Source organism: Phyllobates terribilis, unplaced genomic scaffold (assembly GCF_046119375.1).
Source record: "Phyllobates terribilis strain yellow unplaced genomic scaffold, ASM4611937v1 Scaffold_61__1_contigs__length_8056638, whole genome shotgun sequence".
Lineage (NCBI taxonomy): Eukaryota > Metazoa > Chordata > Amphibia > Anura > Dendrobatidae > Phyllobates > Phyllobates terribilis.
Window position 1 is genome coordinate 7,953,265 of NW_027362821.1, and position 19,582 is coordinate 7,972,846.

General features: G+C 46.8%; 1 protein-coding gene across 1 annotated transcript in view; it reads right to left on the bottom strand.

The window, feature by feature from the left end:
- The window catches only part of LOC141192458 (uncharacterized), a 118,461-nt gene extending 99,740 nt beyond the window's left edge, over positions 1 to 18,721 (bottom strand). Inside the window, exons 1-6 of the mRNA XM_073661991.1 lie at positions 18,667 to 18,721; positions 3,609 to 3,758; positions 3,300 to 3,479; positions 3,102 to 3,225; positions 2,925 to 3,022; positions 2,646 to 2,736 (exon numbers count right to left, since the gene is read on the bottom strand). Coding sequence (XP_073518092.1) covers positions 2,646 to 2,736; positions 2,925 to 3,022; positions 3,102 to 3,225; positions 3,300 to 3,479; positions 3,609 to 3,686 — 571 coding nt within the window. The 5' untranslated portion in view covers positions 3,687 to 3,758; positions 18,667 to 18,721. The remainder of the gene's footprint in view (positions 1 to 2,645; positions 2,737 to 2,924; positions 3,023 to 3,101; positions 3,226 to 3,299; positions 3,480 to 3,608; positions 3,759 to 18,666) is intronic.
- Between the last annotated feature and the right edge of the window lie 861 nt (positions 18,722 to 19,582).

Below are 19,582 nucleotides of genomic sequence, written 5' to 3' on the forward strand. Positions count from 1 at the left end.
CGAGCACCCGAAAAGGGGATTGAGCACAATTTATTCTTTGAGTGGCTATCCCCCAACCACGTCTTTAGCCATATCGCCCGTCTAGCTGTATTAGATAATACGCTACATCTAGCTGCGAATCTGACTGATTTGGCCGAGGCATGAGCCATGAATTGAGTTGCCAGCTTTAACATGGGAAGAGAGTCTGATAGCATCTCTACAGGGGAGTCCGACCTAATTTGATCTGACAGCTCGTCTAACCAAAGGCACATGGATCTTGCCACTGAAGTGGCAGCGATATTTGACTTAATTATGGCTGCTGAGGCCTCCCAACTCCTCTTGAGCATGCTCTCTGCCTTCCTATCCATTGCGTCCTTGAGGCAAGAAGAGTCCTCAAAGGGGATGGATGTTTTCTTAGCCACTTTCGCTATTGGAACATCTACTTTAGGGATTTCCTCCCAAAGTTTGATGTCCTCCGGATTGAAAGGAAGACGGGATTTAAAGTCTCTTGGCACAATGAGTCTTTTCTCCACTTCTTCCCATTCCTCCATAATCATTGATTTTAAATGCTCATTTACAGGGAACACTATTTCTCTGAGTTCTCAGACCTGCGAACATTTCATCTTGTCTGGAATGGGAGACCTGAGTGTCCTCTAAGTTCATAGTATGCCTGACGGACCTTAACAGCTCATCCGTATGTTCCGTAGAGAAGACCTATTTCTTTCTCTCTTGTGAGGGTAACTGAGAGAAGCGATCCTCATCCTCTTCTAGACTGTGCTCTGATGCGGAATCTGAATATTCTCCTTCCTCAGACGCCTCTTCCCTCTCCCACCTAGGTCTTTTCTGGCGAGGAGAGGGCTGAACTATTTGGGGTGACGGCTGTGTACGGGAAGGCATGAGGCTCGAGACTGTACTCTGGACCTCCTCACGTATCAGATCTTATATCCGTCAAAAAGGAAGTTTTTTCTTCCTTTAGGACCTCGGCTATACATTTTTTACACAGCCGCTTTTTATATGAGTCCTGAAGCTTTGTGTTGCAGTCTATACATCGTCTTGATTTCTTGGAAGAAGGTCCAGACCTCTGGGTTGCCCTCTCCTAATCCATAAAAAAATATAAAAGGACACCGGAGATTTACTATAAAACCCTGTCCTAGAATACTCTGATTTATCCAGAGAAGGGCCTAAGGCTGTACTCACACTGCCCAGGGACTCTGAAGGGGCCTCTGACCGTGAAGGATTAGCTTCCATGGTGTCAGTGTGTGTGTGTGGCTGAGGTGTACCCTTTTATAGGGTCTTACCTGATCCAGGTGGTAGCCACGCCCCAACGATAATTGTTATTCTTAATGACCTGGAGGCTCACCACTGCCTCCGGGCACCTGTGCGTACTGGATGCCGAAGCCTCTTCTCAATGCCGGAAGGGAGAAGCGGCGTGCGCTCCACCCTGGAACGCACGCTGGCCAAAGCAGAAGTCCGCTCTTCTGACTCCGCCTCCCGGCCGGAAGTCTCGCGCCGTGCTCGGCGTGCGTTCCACCCTGGAACGCACGCCGGCCCCAAAGCGGATGTTCCTTGATCACTCCGCCTCCCGCCGGAAGCCATACACCGCGCTCCTCCGTGGAGCGCACGCCGGCCCCTCAGCCGGTGGGATAGCGCAACGCTCAGAGCCCCCTGTCCGGGGGATACAGCGGCAAGCGGCGGTCTTCTGGCTGAGGGACCCCGCAAAGGAGTATCAGCATGGAGCCTCTGGACCGAAGGAAGGGGAGAGTTCTCAGACCCCCCCAATCCCCCTGGCTCTCAGGTAACTTCTTATCTTCGGAGAACCTCTCCATAGCGTCCTGTCCTGCTAGGGACAGGAAAAACATACTGAGGGTGTGATGGGGGGCTTTTAACCTCTCATGTGTTTCCTGTCCCTAGAGGAACAGAGGACTTAACTCCTGTCGTGCCGTTATGATGGACGTACTGGTAAAGATGTATATTACAGCCATCAGCCATGCACAGCTTAGAGATATATCATGGCACAGGAGTAATGTTTTTTGTATAGTTTATTGCAATCCTGTTTGAAGTTAGTTGGTTTTAAAAGATATTGAAAACTCAGGATAAAGGGAAACTCTGTTGTTATTGGACAGAAATTCACACTTGGCCCTCACTGCACATTTAATGTTGTCGATAATAAAAGTGAAGTTTGGCCAGAAAGACTGGACCTGGTCTTGTAGGGACCATATGAGCACATTCAGCCGCACAGAAGGGAGAGAAGGTAGATTCATCCAATAAGATATCAGGGTTCTAGGAAGCCAACAGCATCATTACCCTCCGCTTTCTCTTACAGGCCCATCATAATATTTTTCTTCAAGTGATTTTCTCACTTGTCAGCACATTCTACGTACGCTGTCATTTGGCTTTGTAGTTTACAGATCTGGGCAGGTAACGGTCAGCGTCTCCTAATCCCAGGGGGTAGGGGTATTCTCCAGGTTGTAAGTTATATAGAAAAGGGCTTTTACAATTACACAAAGTAAATTGAACATTTTTGAACGGAGGAGAATGTTGTGGTCTAGCGGCAAAATGGTGATCACACAATTGTGACACAGCCGGACTACACCACCGATAAAGCAGCCACAGCTGGTGACTAAGAAGAATCTGTGACTTCTGTGTATTTAGTGGTTACTACTCACCTGGGTGGTCATATGTAGGAATCTCCTCTTTACACCGCTCATCACCCCTCACATATGTCTCTGTAGTATTAATATGGATCAGATCTTCACCCTGAAACAAATATAAAAGTAGATGGAGAAGTCACATGTATGATCGGCTCTAATCCTGCCATCTCCACCGTTCTCATTACACAAGTATAAAACATATAATACTGGTGGATAAAACATGACTGAGCACAAGACCTTTACAGCCGTCTACACATCATAGGGGAGATCTCATGACACCTTCTCTCCATCTACCTGATGATCCTGAGGAACATTGGGATCTTCTAGTTTACAGTCATGTGGAAGAAGAGGACGGGGACATCTCTCTGGTGTTGTCCTCTTACTGGATAGATCTGGAGGAAACACATCCAGGGACTGAATTCATTCTTTACATACAGATAATTATAGGCCGTGTGTATTTAGTCCTATTACCTGGTGATGTGAGGGGCTGGGGAACCTCCATCATGACGTCCCTGTACAGATCTTTGTGTCCTTCTAAATACTCCCACTCCTCCATGGAGAAATAGACAGCGACATCCTGACACCTTATAGGAACCTGACACATACAATGATACAGTCATCTCCCCGATCCCTTCATAGTGTTGCTATATAATGTCCCAGCAGTGTCACCTCTCCAGTCAGCAGCTCAATCATCTTGTAGGTGAGTTCTAGGATCTTCTGGTCATTGATGTCATCATGTATCAAGGCTTGAGATGAAGGCCCCGTGAATGGGCTCAGGGTTCTTTCCCATCCCTCAGACACATGGACCTGATGGCGCTCACTAGAGGTTTTCTTCACTACTGTGTAATCCTGGTTATGGAGAGACACATTCATAAATCTCCCTCCAGACATTTCCAGAGTCCTCACCTCTTCAGTTCTGTCCATCTGTTATTCCCATAGATAAGAATGATGTAATGTGACGTCATCAGAATGTCTCACCTCTCCAGTAAGCCGGAAGAGGATCTCTAGGGTGAGGTGTAATATCCTCTCCACCATCTTGTCTCTGTCCATATCCATCTTTGATGGGGAAATCAGGAAAATTGTGTTATATAGAAGATCTTCACTGAGAGGATCCGATATTGTAGAGACCTGAATGAGAAGATGATGAGCCGATGTAACATCATAAAAATCCTGTGTAATAATACAACCATTGGAGATAACGAGGGGAAACATATGAGGAGATTTATTATTTGACAGTATTTAGTTTTTTCTTTACATCTAGTAATAAAACCTATATATTTTAGGCCATAGATAATAAGCAATTTCTTTCTCGGAGTCTGCAGCTTAATACGTTTCTCATAGACCCACGGTCAGGGAAATATTGAGAAGATAATAACAATTAGTCCCAAACCCCATTTCCCTCTCACCCCTCCTTTATCCACCATTTGGGCCAACTGTTTCCATGCAATTTAACACACACAGCAGAAGTCACTTGTAGACAAATGCAGCACAAAAGGTGCTACTGACCCACTTAACATACGAATGCATCTCCTCTTAGCACAGACATGGGATAGACTGACACCTTCCATCAGGGGCAGAGTTTGAAGGAAAACTCATTTAGGCTTCAAAAGGGTTTAACACAAACTCCAGGATGTCCGGAGCTGATATGAAATATGGAATGTTGGAAGTTCCATAGCTCCGCTAATAATGGGCCCCATATTTTTAGTGGCAGAGTCAGCCAAGGAACAATATGCTTATTTTTTCGCAGCTGTGAGCCCCTCTTGGTAGCTGGGGTGCAAAAGTAACAAAATAACAGACCGCAACTATGTCATGTGTGGTCTCTAAAGGAAGGTAACGGAAAAAATGGTATTACTTCCGGGTTTCCGGAAGTAATAACCAACGATAAGTTATCCAACGATAAATTATCGCAAAAGCCAGATATTCTAATAAAAATATGGAGACTGGAGACCAGCCCACGTAATGTCATCCCAGGTACTGTGTGGGCAGGTCTCCCCTTAGGCATAAAAGAATCCACGGAGGATGGATGAGTATTCGTTGCCAGGGGGGTATAGAGACTATAATAAATGGATCTTGTTCGATAACAGTCAAATCAATAAGTGGGGCGCCTCCCTTCAGCTAAACAGAATTGTCTCTGCGATCTGGCTAGTACGCAAGTCTTCTTTAATCCTGTTTTTATTGTGTAACTGTATATTCTGTACTGTATTGTCCCCTTTGTAAAATCCTTGTATATTTTTCATAACACTGCCTTCCTTTTGGATTAAATATAAAATGTAATAGTCCTGTTTCTTTTTTTCTGTAATCGTTCCCTCCCCCGAAGCCATATACCAGAACGCAGGCGTCCGACCAGGCCTGTATTATATTTCAAATCTGGACGGTGGTGGCAGCGAATAATAATAATTGGGTTATCGTGAAGCTGACAGTGACCATACAGAGGCATATACACATATTTTGACAGAGTGACGGCACCGGTGAGAGATTGTGTGATCTCCCCAGTGTCGTCTCTTTGTGAGTTCCTGACACTCACCTTCCATAACGCTAATTCTCATCTCATTTTCCGACACTGGAATTGGCATTAGCAATTCTGCAGGAGATATTCATTACAAGCAACATGAGAAATAACTACTTCATGATGAGGCAACATGTTCTACTATGGCTCAAAAACCATATTTGGCCAGAGTTCTTCACTGACTACATCACCACCGGTCGTCTATATGAATGTTTCCCGTCTTCCCCAGACTGTAATCTTCTATCAAGTTAGATCTCAAGTCTGATTCACACACAGAAGTTTGAGGCTTTTATAAAAGCTGTTTTGTTTGCACAAACACCGTGGACAGAAATGATTTGATACTAAAGTCTACATATACAGTGTATTATGGGGTTTACTTCTGGCCTTAGGCTTTCCTATGTTACAAGAAAAAAAACCAGAAAAAAGCAGATATTAAAATGTTTCAAAAGAAAACTGTCACCAGCAATTCTTGTAAAAAAAAAAACATGCAAAAAGCAGAAGACACATTGTCATTTTTAACACGTTAAACATTTGTTTTTGTTCTTATATGAACTCTTTTGGACACCAGAACATAGATGTACACTGCAAGGCTGGCACAGTTGCAGCTGCAATAAAATCCCTGGCAGTTTAACCACTTGCTCCTGCAAAAAGCAAACATGGCATCTAAGAAGGTGTGACAGAGTTTGGCTGAATGCCCCTCCTCCCCCAAGTGCTCAATAGTATGGGGCTGACTAGTTCCTACAATACTAATGTCCCGTAGAATGTAAGCCCGCAAGGGCAGGGTCCTCTTCCCCCCGTACCAGTCTATCTTTGTTAGTTTGTCTACTGTAGTGATATTCTCATTTTGTATGTAACCCCTTATGTACAGCGCCATGGAATCAATGGCGCTATATAAATTAATAATAATAATAATAATAATAATGGTGCCTGGGCCTGCAATGTACGAAAGTCTATTAGGCCGGGCCAGAGGTGGCATTCAATAAATTACCTTTTAACGCCCCCAGACACATTAGACTAAAGCTGCATGAAAGCACTGATTTCGGGGGGTTTGGTCAACTATATAATGTATTTGGGGGCCTCCCGACAGATGATGTCAGGGCAGAGAAGGATCTGGGATCCTGAATTTCAGAGGCTAAAATGTTTGTTCTTCCTGTAGATAATCCTCCGCTAGAGGAGTCTGGTGGTGACTCTCTCATACAGACCACAGGAAAGCTGGAATATTTGTGTGTATGGAGGAGTCTGGAGAGATAGCCGTCTACCAAATGACCGATCAGTCAACACTTATCTCATGTGTATGGGGACATTACTATTGCACAGGCAGTAATAATACACGGCACTACAGTAGTACAGTGCATCACCTGAGCAATCAGAGGCTTCTGTGTTGTATGATCGCACTAATGAGAGTTGTTTAAAAATGTTTATAAAAAAAGGTTTAAAAAAGTTTTAAAGTGAAAATATCACAGTTTTAGCAAAAATAAATATTCATCACTATAGGGAAAATATGGATATAATGGGAAAATGGAGAGGGAGGTCAGCTCACTGTTTATTCAATGCACCTTGTCTGAAGATCACCGCATGGAGCCGCCCTGGTCAGGGACATTTCAAGGTTCAAGTAGAGAAAGGAGGAGAGATGGATTCTCCAGCATTGTCTATATTGTTAAAACCTCACATTTATTGTGAATTCATAAAAACTGTTGTGATGGCATACCACCAAGTGCCCACATACCAAACCAATGCTTATTCCTGATTTACAACATGTGAGTCTCTGTGATACTTTTATATCCTTCCCTTTCCTGGGTGTCCATTAATTACTGAGCACTTCTCAGACAATTTAACCCTGTATTGTATGGAAGTAAAAGAGAATACACAAATACAACTCATGCATGAGACATTCAATAAAATCACTGGAAATCAAAGACAAATACAATTAATTGCACTGTAATATTAATCCTGTCTGATGTTCATTCCCTGTGGGGCTCTAGTGTGTAATTTTAATATCCAATATGACTTTCTATTTAAGATTTTTCTTTTCATATCTAAACCTCTTAATGGTTTATAAACCTTTTCTATTCCTAATATCTGAAGGATCTGATATCCCCTTTATGTTTTTGTGAAAAGTGTCTTGAAACCATAGACAGGTTTAATGCTGTGGGATTGATTGCGTCAGATAAATGTCTTCTAATACAGGTTTATAGCGGAACTGACGTCCATCCCACATATTGTAATTAACTCTCTATACACTCTATTAAATAGATGACCCCTATAGTGTTACAATTGATGAAATTGTGTATTGCAAATTGTTGTCCCATTAGATTTTCTTCAAATTTGTCGGTTTTATTAACATAGTTGCACGCTTTACAGGGTGTATGTCCACATTTATATATATAAACTAGCTATTGAGCCCGTTCTACACCCGGGTGGTGAGCATTTTTATTGGGATATGGTCTCCCATGCTGGTATAGTGCTGCCCCTATCCTGGTATTTGTGCTGCCCCCATCCTGGTATTTGTTCTGCCCTCATCCCTATCTTGGTATGAATGGCACCCCTCACCCCCAATCCGGGTATGCATGGCACCCCTCACTCCCAATCCGGCTATGCATGGCACCCATCACCCCCAATACTAGTATGCATGGCTCCCCTCACCCCCAATTCTGGTACAGTACAGACCAAAAGTTTGGACACACATTCTCATTTAAAGATTTTTCTGTATTTTCATGACTATGAAAATTGTACATTCACACTGAAGGCATCAAAACTATGAATTAACACATGTGGAATTTTATACTCAGCAAAAAAGTATGAAACAACTGAAAATATGTCTTATATTCTAGGTTCTTCAAAGTAGCCACCTTTTGCTTTGATGACTGCTTTGCACACTCTTGGCATTCTCTTGATGAGCTTCAAGAGGTAGTCACCGGAAATGGTCTTCCAACAATCTTGAAGGCGTTTCCAGAGATGCTTAGCACTTGTTGGCCCTTTTGCCTTCACTCTGCGGTCCAGCTCACCCCAAACCATCTCGATTGGGTTCAGGTCAGGTCATCTGGCGTAGCACCCCATCACTCTCCTTCTTGGTCAAATAGCCCTTACACAGCCTGGAGGTGTGTTTGGGGTCATTGTCCTGTTGAAAAATAAATGACGGTCCAACTTAACGCAAACCGGATGGAATAGCGTGATGCTGGAAGATGCTGTGGTAGCCATGCTGGTTCAGTAGGTTTTCAATTTTGGATAAATCCCCAACAGTGTCACCAGCAAAGCATCCTCACACCATCACACCTCCTCCTCCATGCTTCACGGTGGGAATCAGGCATGTAGAGTCCATCCGTTCACCTTTTCTGCGTCGCACAAAGACACGGTGGTTGGAACCAAAGATCTCAAATTTGGACTCATCAGACCAAAGCACAGATTTCCACTGGTCTAATGTCCATTCCTTGTGTTCTTTAGCCCAAACAAGTCTCTTCTGCTTGTTGCCTGTCCTTAGCAGTGGTTTCCTAGCAGCTATTTTACCATGAAGGCCTGCTGCACAAAGTCTCCTCTTAACAGTTGTTGTAGAGATGTGTCTGCTGCTTGTACTCTGTGGCATTGACCTGAGCTCTAATCTGAGCTGCTGTTAACCTGCAATTTCTGAGGCTGGTGACTCGGATAAACTTATCCTCAGAAGCAGAGGTGACTCTTGGTCTTCCTTTCCTGGGGCGGTCCTCATGTGAGCCAGATTCTATGTAGATATTGATGGTTTTTGCAACTGCACTTGGGGACACTTTCAAGGTTTTCCCAATTTTTCACACTGACTGACCTTCATTTCTTAAAGTAATGATGGCCACTCATTTTTCTTTACTTAGCTGTTTTTTTCTTGCCATAATACAAATTCTAACAGTCTATTCAGTAGGACTATCAGCTGTGTATCCACCTGACTTCTGCCCAACACAACTGATGGTCCCAACCCCATTTATAAGGCAAGAAATCCCACTTATTAAACCTGACAGGGCACACCTGTGAAGTGAAAACCATTTCCGGTGACTACCTCTTGAAGCTCATCAAGAGAATGCCAAGAGTGTGCAAAGCAGTCATCAAAGCAAAAGGTGGCTACTTTGAAGAACCTAGAATATAAGACGTATTTTCAGTTGTTTCACACTTTTTTGTTAAGTATATAATTCCACATGTGTTAATTCATAGTTTTGATGCCTTGAGTGTGAATGTACAATTTTCATAGTCATGAAAATACAGAAAATCTTTCAATGAGAAGATGTGTCCAAACTTTTGGTCTGTACTGTATGCATGGCACCCCTCATTCCAAATCTGGTATACATGGCACCCCTCATCCCAATCCTGGTATGTATGGCACACAATCTCTCATCCTGGTATTCATGGCACCCCTCATCCCCAATCCTGGTATGCATGGCACCCCTCATCCCCAATCCTGGTATGCATGACATCCCTCATCCCCAATCCTGGTATGCATGGCTTCCTCATCCCCAAACCTGGTATGCATGGCACCCCATTGCTCATCCTGGTATGCATGGCACCCCTCATCCCCAATCCTGGTATGCATGGCACCCCTCATCCCCAATCCTGGTATGCATGGCACCCCTCATTCAAAATCTGGCATACATGGCACTCCTCATCCCAATCCTGGTATGCATGGCTTCCTCATCCCCAAACCTGGTATGCATGATACCCCTCATCCCCAATCCTGGTATGCATGGCACTCCTCATCCCTATCCTGGTATGTATGGTACCCATCATCCTGGTATGCATGGCACCCCATCCCTCAACCTGTTATGCACGGCACCCAACCCCTCATCCTGGTATGCATGGCTCCCTCATCCCCAATCCTGGTATGTAAGGCTCCTCATCCCTATCCTGGTATGCATGGCACCACATATTCCTATTCTGGTATGCATGGTACCCCTCATCCTGGTATACATGGCTCCCCTCATCTCCAATGCTGGTATGCATGGCACCCCTCATCCCCAATCCTGGTATGCATGGCACCCCTCATCCCCTAATCCTGGTATGCGTGGTCCCCTCACCTCCCAATCCTGGTATGCATGGTCCCCTCACCTCCCAATCCTGGTATGGGTGGTCCCCTCACCCCCCAATCCTGGTATGCGTGGCCCCCCACCCCCCATTCCTGGTATACGTGGCCTCCTCACCCCCCAATCCTGGTATGCGTGGCCTCCTCACCCCCCCCAATCCTGGTATGCGTGGCCCCCTCACCCCCCAATCCTGGTATGCGTGGCCCCCTCACCCCCCAATCCTGGTATGCGTGGCCTCCTCACCCCCCAATCCTAGTATGGGTGGCTCCCTCATCCCTTTCACGCTGCACACATACAAAAAAAAAACAAAAGCACAAACTCACCTTTCTTCCCTATGCTCCAGCGCTGTGGTGTCCTGTTCAGCCGGGGGAGGAGTGTGGCGCCGGAGTACGCACGTGCCCATACCGCGCTGTCCGGTGCCATTTTGCTGAAGACACACTGCAAATGTGTCTTCAGTAAAATGGCACCTGATAGCGCTATGCACATGCGCCGATTCCGACGCCTTCACTACTGCCCCAGTCTCCGGCAAGAAGAGAGGCGCTGTGGCAACGCTCCTCCCGGTCAGGTAAGTATGGCGCCGGAGATCGCGGTATGTGTTCAGTGCCTACACACTCCTCTTACCCGTAAGAGCCAGACTGTGCAGGCGTGTCACGCTTGCGCAGTCTATAGAGGATTCAGACAGAGGGACGCTTGTACGAATATATTATAGATATATTCTTTATTTTTATATAGCGCCAACATATTCCGCAGCGCTTTACATACATTATCATCACTGTCCTCATTGGGCTCACAATCTAAATTAAAAAAAACCCTAACCAAGGATAATCAAGTCACATTGCATTTGATATTTGTTTCTTGAAAAAACCTAGGTGAAAGTTTTCCGCCGAGTGTAGAAGCCTTTTTGAATACAAAACTCAAACAAAGTATGTAAAAGAATTTACAAAGTCTGGAGGACGGATCTCAGACATAAAAAAAACTAAGTTTGAAAGAGATATCAAAGACTACGAGTCAAATTCAATTTACACATGGAAATGAAACAAACCAAGAGCTACTGTTCTGAAATACAGGTCACACAATAAATTCAAAGGAAATAGAGGAGAGCGGAGGTCAGCTTCACAAATCCTAATGTGTCCATGGGTTCCTCTAATCATAATTCTCTGAGGACTTATCTGATGCATCAGTGGGATCAACTAAAGACAGAACAAAAATAAATTCTCAAGTATTCCCCACAATTCAGCACAAAACAACGGGCGGGCAGAAAGCTCAAATGTGGCGGGACATGTGCGTTCCATGCCGGAGTGCATCAAGGTCTCCTATCTGCGAATGCTCATGTCCGGAAGCATGCGTTCCACGCCGGAGCGCTTAATGGTTTTGGATTGCATTCCACCAACATAGGATTTTTCTGTCTCTGAGATCAGCGTCATGGGAGACTAAAAACAAGTATTGCACATCCTCCCAATAGGCATGTAGATGTACTTTATCACTACATAAGATATGGGGTTATGGCCCACAGTATATTCCTAAATGGTCAAATTTGACCTCTATTGCACAAATAGAGATACACAAGGATCACCACACTTGTTAATTACAAATAGTATGTGGGAGATAACTGATAAGAAATAATTCTGATATAGGAGCTCAGATATCTCGATGAAGTAAAACAATATGTGAACCTCATTCACAGGGAACTGAGTAGTAATGGGTAGAGTATAAAATCCAAAAATGTAATCCAGAATGGGGCTGTATTCACACAAAATAGGCATAAGAAATTTGCTCATTGTGTCCCTTAGGGGCCAGTGAATCCAGTTTGGAAATCCACTCATTCTTTTTTGAGGATACATCTATTGTGATCACCTCCTCTCACATTGGGTTTAATCATCTCAATGATACAAAAGGAGATGTCTTCGGTTTGATCTCAATGTACACTGTTCATGTGTCTCGCTAATGGGGTGTCCCAACCATGGCGTATACTGCCCAAATGCCTTTGACCCAACTTGCCCCCCACTCTGACCGAATGGAGATCCAGCTTTCCGATCACCCTGATCGGTTTGGGGTACATTTTCCCCACACCTCTTACAGGCTATGGGTACCTTCCTCCCATACTCCTGACAGACAGGGAAGGGGGGGGGGGGGGGACACCTTTCTTTTACCTTGCCCAGTTGTGGGGCCTACCCTTCCTACCATCATTTTTACCTTGGGAGCCATGCTCACTAGGGGGGAGCTACGACCGGCCATGTCACAGTCCGTCGTGACACTGGTCAGCGGCACGGAACCACTTTCCCTATGATCCCCATGTTTCTCCCCATCCCTGCTCATCACCTCTGGAGCTGTGCTAGTCATGGGACAGCTACCATTGACCATGTCACTATCTGGAGTGACACTGGTCACCCGCACGGGACAACCTGCTTCCTGGTGTGTCCGTGCCTGCTCCCCTTGCCCATAGCACTTATGCTGGCTCGCTTTAGGGGATCCTCAGCAGCATCACCCCGCAGGGTGAGGTGGCTGAATTCCCTTTAACACAACATACATTTTTATTATGCATGAAATTTACATTATTGTCATTACCGTCAATTGACAGTGGCATTACATGACATATCAGATCTGGGAGGGTGGTCAGGGATGTATCGGGCAATAAATTGTCCCAGATCAGTTCCCAATAGCACATTAGTGGGGAGAATCTCCAACACCCCCACTTCCCTTAACCCCCTCCCCGCATCCAAGTCCAGAAAAACTCAGGCTATCGGCAAATACCCTCAAACCCAGTGACAGTCAGGGTCTTCCCAGCAATGAGTTCCTCTGGTAACACGAACTAAGGGCGGATGAGGGTACATTCTGCGCCAGTGTTCTTAAGGCCAACAGCAACGGTGTTGCCCACAGTAACAGGTTGTAAGTTTTCCCGGGCCCTGCCAACCGCCTCACCCACATAAAGAATGGCTGCAGTAGGTCCTGGGGCCTCAGGTGTGGTGTTCATCTTCTGCCTCTCCGGGCAGACAAGGCTTGTGTGACCCGTTTGGTCACAAACATAACACTTATGGGAGTCAAATGCAGGCCAGGTGCTGGAAGATGGGGCAGAACCCGCTGAGGGCCAGCTGGTTGGAACACTGGGGGTGGTTGTGGGTTTACCCCCTTTCCAGCTGGCGGCGGCTGACTTACGCACCTCTGGTGTGCGGTTGGCCTCACAGGCATCTGCGATCTGGGCTGCTTTGGCAGCCTCCTTTGGCTCCCGGTCAAGCACAAACTGTTGAACTTCCACTGGAAGACGAAGAAACTGGTCGTTCACCATCAGATCCTTCAGGTCCTCGAAGGTGGTAACTGACAGTCCTTGGACCCACTGCTCAAAGTTGGTCCTGAGCCCATCCACCACGTCACTGTAGCAGTCATGTGGTCCACGTTGGAGGGCTCTGAACTTTTTCCAGTAAACCTCCGGAGTCAGCTGGTACTTTTTTTTAACCTGGCCTGCTTGACGGCCTCATAGTCTCCATCTTGTTTTCGAATTGGAGAAGCAAACACCTCCAGAGCTTATCCTTGGCGCCCTGGGGTTAAATACCTGGCCTACTGGGCTTCAAGCAGCTGGTACTGTCTGCAGGCTTTTTCAAATCCTCAGAGAAATGTGTTCAAGTCCCTGTCCTTTTCCATTACAGGAAAATGCTCCGGACGGGGTTTAAAGCAGTTGGTGTTGCCGGTCTCATTGCCCGATGCGGTGGATTTCGGCAGCTGGATTCGGGCTAACTCCAGCTTGTACCGCTGCTCATCTTGCCACTTTCGCTCAACAGCTTCTTGATCAGCTTGGGCCTGTCGCTCAGCAGCCTCTCGGTCAGCTTGGGCCTGTTGCTCAGCTCTCTCAGCCTCGGCCTGTCGCTCAGCTCTCTCAGCCTCGGCCTGTCGCTCAGCTCTCTCAGCCTCGGCCTGTCGCTCAGCAGCTTCTCGATCAGCTTGGGCCTGTCGCTCAGCTCTCTCAGCCTCTGCCTGTCGCTCAGCAGCCTCTCGGTCATCTTAGGCCTGTTGCTCAGCAGCCTCTCGGTCAGCTTGGGCCTGTTGCTCAGCTCTCTCAGCCTCAGCCTGTCGCTCAGCAGCTTCTCGATCAGCTTGGGCCTTTCGCTCAGCAGCCTCTCGGTCAGCTTGGGCCTGTTGCTCAGCAGCCTCTCGGTCAGCTTGGGCTCATTGCTCTGCTCGCTCCTGGAATTTCAGGACCAGCTGCAGTTGTCCATCACGATTGTCTGCGGTGAGCAGCTCCAAGGCCATCTGCAGGGGGTCCACACTACCCTGGCTGCGGGTCTGGCTGGCAATCACTGGTGGGACCCCTGCAGCAGTACCATCCGGGACTTGGCTGGCCACCCCATCATCCGAGCTCTGCAGCACCTTGCAACAGTTCAGCAATCATTTGGTGCCTGGTCTTGCCTGTGGGGTCGATCTGTCTCAGCTCACAGAGAGCAGTGAGAGTCTCCTTTGACTACTGGTGATACCAGGGCTCTTCACATGTAGCTATCATTGCCAAATAAAATATAGGACAGAAAAACAAGAGAGGGGTAGGGGATGCAACTGCTATACGTACAGATAATGTCCCAAATAAAAAAATATTAAAACACTGACTCTTATTTCTTAAAAATCTGCACAGTATTCTCGCAAGAACCGTTTAAGTTTTCAGTGACAGGAATGATTGCTCAATCCAACCACTGATGTTCTGTAATATCCCACCACTTGGCACCAATTTGTCAGGGTTCCGCAGCGACGCCACCAGGGAGATCACACAATATCTCACCGTTGCCGTCACTCTGTCCGGATTTCGTCAGGGAGTGGGGAGCACACGATCCCGACTATCCACTACATAGGTATCAGCAAGCGACCAGTGAGCGTATGGCATCACATCTCCGGATTCCAACGCATGGAACATGTGTATATGCCGCTGTACGGTCACTGTCAGCTTCACGATAGCCCACTTAATATTACTCGCTGCCAACACCCTCCAGATTTGAACTATAATACAGGCCTGGGAGGACGCCTGCGTTCTGGTAGCGTATGGCTTCGTGGGAGGGAACAATTACAGCACAAAAGAAACAGCACTATTAAATTTTATATTTAAACCAAAAGGGAGGCAGTGTTATGAAAAATATACAAGATTTTACAAAAGGGGACAATACAATATATAAGCAGTTACACAAAATAAACAGGATTAAAGAAAACTTACTATAACGATCGCTGAGATGATTCAATATAGGTGGAGGGGAGACACTCAGCAGGATCTGTTGCTATAATAAATATATACTAACGCAATGAATACTACTCTAACCTCAGCAGATTATTTTATGCTGCTGAAGGGAAAGACCTGCCCACACACCCCTTGGATGACATCACAGGGGCTGGTCTCCAGCCTTCATATATTTATTAGAAATCTGATTTTAGTGATATCTTATCGTGGGTTGATCATAGAGACCTGAAAGTGATACAATTTTTTCCGCTATGATTTTACCTTTCTCCAGAGACCTCACACGATATAGCTGCGATCTGTTATTTTGGGACTTTTGCACCACAGCCCCCCCAGAGGGGCCTACAGAGACAGGAAAATATATATATCATTCCCTAGCTGACCCTGTCACTAAAAATATGGGTCCCATCATTATCAGAATTATGAAACTTTAGTTATTCCATATTTTGTTTTGACTCCGAAGATCCTGCAGTCTTTGTTAAACCCCTTTTGAGCCTAAAAGAGCAATTTCCTCTTTCCTTCCATCTCTGCTCCTATGTTGGAAGGTGTCAATCTATCCCAGGTCTGTGCCAAGAGGAGAATCATTCGTATGTTGAGTAGAATAGGCTACTGAGCTTCTTGTACTTGTATTTGCATACCAACAGCTGCGTGGAGTGTCAGCTCTCCTCTGGTGACAAATGATGGATAAGAGAGGGATGAAGAGGGGTTTCAGGGATAGAGAGAAATTGTTAATACTTTCTCAATATTTTCCTGACAGAAATTATGCACTAAATGGTCCCTAACTGACAGACCCTTTCTGAAAGTTATTATGGGAGTAGATCCTACAGCACCCTCAGGTCCGGTTCAACCACAAGTATATCCCAGTGTTTTCTGAGGATATGAAAGATACAGTCACTCTGATGGTTGTAAGTTTTTCTTACTCGTGTTATACCATCTTTTTCTTGGTGTCTTGGATAGGTATGGAGAAGTGTCTGTCTCTCCCATTTTTCTGCAAACGATGATGTGGAATCCAAAATGTACCAGGTGTACCCTTTTTCCCTGAATCTGATGTTCAGGTCTATTGCCTGTATATTAAAATCTGTGACATTATGGCAGTACCCAACCGTAAAAACTGGCCCCGGGGTATTCCTCTTTTTATGGGGATGGGGTGGTGGCTATCCCACTTCAATAGTTTATTAGTGCTTGAAGGTTTATGGTAGATGAATGTCCCTAGAGTCCCATCTCGTACTTTCTTGATTATTACATCCAGGAACGGCAACTGGTAATAATTAATCTCTGATATAAATCTCAGGCAGACTCTATTGATGTTGAGTTCCCTGACAAATTCAAAAGATTGTTCACTCGTCCCCGACCAGATGATAAAAATGTAGTCAATATATTTGTACCATACCCCAATATATGGATGCCACCACTTATGATCATCCCTGAATATTGTGGATTCCTCCCACCAGCCAAGGAATAGGTTAGCATACGAGGGGGCACAGGGGCTCCCCATCGCAGTACCCCTGAGCTGGTGGAAGTACTTCCTGTCAAAAAGAGTAATAGCGAATTTTAGAAGATCCTTCATGAAGTCATTATGTCTGCTACACTCTACTGATCTCCATTTCAAGAAATGTCTTACTCCTCTGATACCATCCTCATGCGATATATTACTGTATAAAGCCTCGATATCTAGTAAGGCCTGCTCCCCTACATGCATGTATACATGCTCGAGGGTATACATGTAGGGGAGCAGCCAAAGGGAAAACCAATTCCAGAGGGATTATTCCAACTGCAGGACCTCAGGTGGTACTGGGGGAACATTATACTGTGGGGGCACCATACATACTGCATAAGGGGCATAATGGGGGAATTACACTGTGTGGGGGCATCATACATTCTGCATAAGGGGCATAATGGGGGAATTACACTGTGTGGGGGCATCATACATCCTGCATAAGGGGCATAATGGGGGAATTACACTGTGTGGGGGCATCATACATCCTGCATAAGGGGCATAATGGGGGCATTACACTGTGGGGGGCATCATACATCCTACATAAGGGGCATAATGGGGGCATTACACTATGTGGGGACATCAGACATCCTGCATAAGGGGCATAATGGGGGCATTACACTGTGTGGGGGCATAATGGGGGCATTACACTGTGTGGGGGCATCATACATCCTGCATAAGGGGCATAATGGGGGCATTACACTGTGTGGGGGCATCATACATCCTGCATAAGGGGCATAATGGGGGCATTACACTGTGTGGGGACATCATACATCCTGCATAAGGGGCATAATGGGGGCATTACACTGTGTGGGGGCATTAAACTGTGTGGGGGCATCATACATCCTGCATAAGGGGCATAATGGGGGCATTACACTGTGTGGGGACATCATACATCCTGCATAAAGGGCATAATGGGGGCATTACACTGTGTGGGGGCATCATACATCCTGCATAAGGGGCAAAATGGGGACATTACACTGTGGGGGGCATCATACATCCAACATAAGGGGCATAATGGGGGCATTACACTGTGGGGGCATCATACATCCTGTATAAGGGGCATAATCGGGGCAATACACTGTGTGGGGGCATCATACATACTGCATAAGGGGCATAATGGGGGCATTACACTGTGGGGGGCATCATACATCCAACATAAGGGGCATAATAGGGGCATTACACTGTGTGGGGGCATCATACATCCTGGATAAGGGACACAATGGGGGAATTATACTGTGTGGGGGCATCATACATCCTGCATAAGGGGCATAATGGGGGCATTACACTGTGTGGGGGCATCATACATCCTGCATAAGGGGCATAATGGGGGCATTACACTGTGTGGGGGCATCATACATCCTGCATAAGGGGCATAATGGGGGCATTACACTGTGGGGGCATCATACATCCTGCATAAGGGGCATAATGGGGGCATTACACTGTGGGGGCATCATACATCCTGCATAAGGGGCATAATGGGGGCATTACACTGTGGGGGCATCATACATCCTATATAAGGGGCATAATGGGGGCATTACACTGTGTGGGGGCATCATACATCCTGCATAAAGGGCATAATGGGGGCATTACACTGTGGGGCAGTAAAGGGGTCCTGTACTATGAGAACAATAAGTTTCCTCCCTTCCTGTCTCCATAGTTGGGTCGTATGTATCTATTACAGGAAACAAAACAAAAACCTTATGATTCTTATAAAGGGGCAACACAAGACCCCAAAAGAGTCTCCGTGCTAAAGGGGTTAATGCCCCCTGCGCCCAGTAATGGGGGTCTCCACATACCTCCACCTGCAGAGCCGCCACCACATATATGGCCGCTTTGTGCGCACAGGAGCTGTGATGAGGTCACAGGAGGGGAGGAGTCAGGGGTCACATGATCAGGGGCCTCAGTGGATGCAGGACTCTGCTGTGCTGGTTGTCATGGTGCTGGATGAGCTGAAGTTTATGTGTGGGGTCAGGAGGGGTTTACAGTGTGGATGTAGCAGAGCCGCGTGTGTACGAGGTGTACGGAGCAGAGCCGCGTGTGTACGAGGTGTACGGAGCAGAGCCGCGTGTGTACGAGGTGTACGGAGCAGAGCCGCGTGTGTACGAGGTGTACGGAGCAGAGCCGCGCGTGTACGAGGTGTACGGAGCAGAGCCGCGTGTGTACGAGGTGTACGGAGCGGAGCCGCGTGTGTACGAGGTGTACGGAGCGGAGCCGCGTGTGTACGAGGTGTACGGAGCGGAGCCGCGTGTGTACGAGGTGTACGGAGCGGAGCCGCGTGTGTACGAGGTGTACGGAACAGAGCCGCGTGTGTACGAGGTGTATGGAGCAGAGCCGCGTGTGTACGAGGTGTACGGAACAGAGCCGCGCGTGTACGAGGTGTACGGAACAGAGCCGCGTGTGTACGAGGTGTACAGAACAGAGCCGCGTGTGTACGAGGTGTATGGAGCGGAGCCGCGTGTGTACGAGGTGTACGGAGCAGAGCCGCGTGTGTACGAGGTGTGCGGAGCGGAGCCGCGTGTGTACGAGGTGTACGGAGCAGAGCCGCGTGTGTACGAGGTGTACGGAGCGGAGCCGCGCGTGTACGACGTGTACGGAGCGGAGCTGCGCGTGTACGAGGTGTACGGAGCAGAGCCGCGTGTACGAGGCGTACGGAGCAGAGCCGCGTGTGTACGAGGTGTACGGAGCGGAGCCGCGTGTGTGCGAGGTGTACGG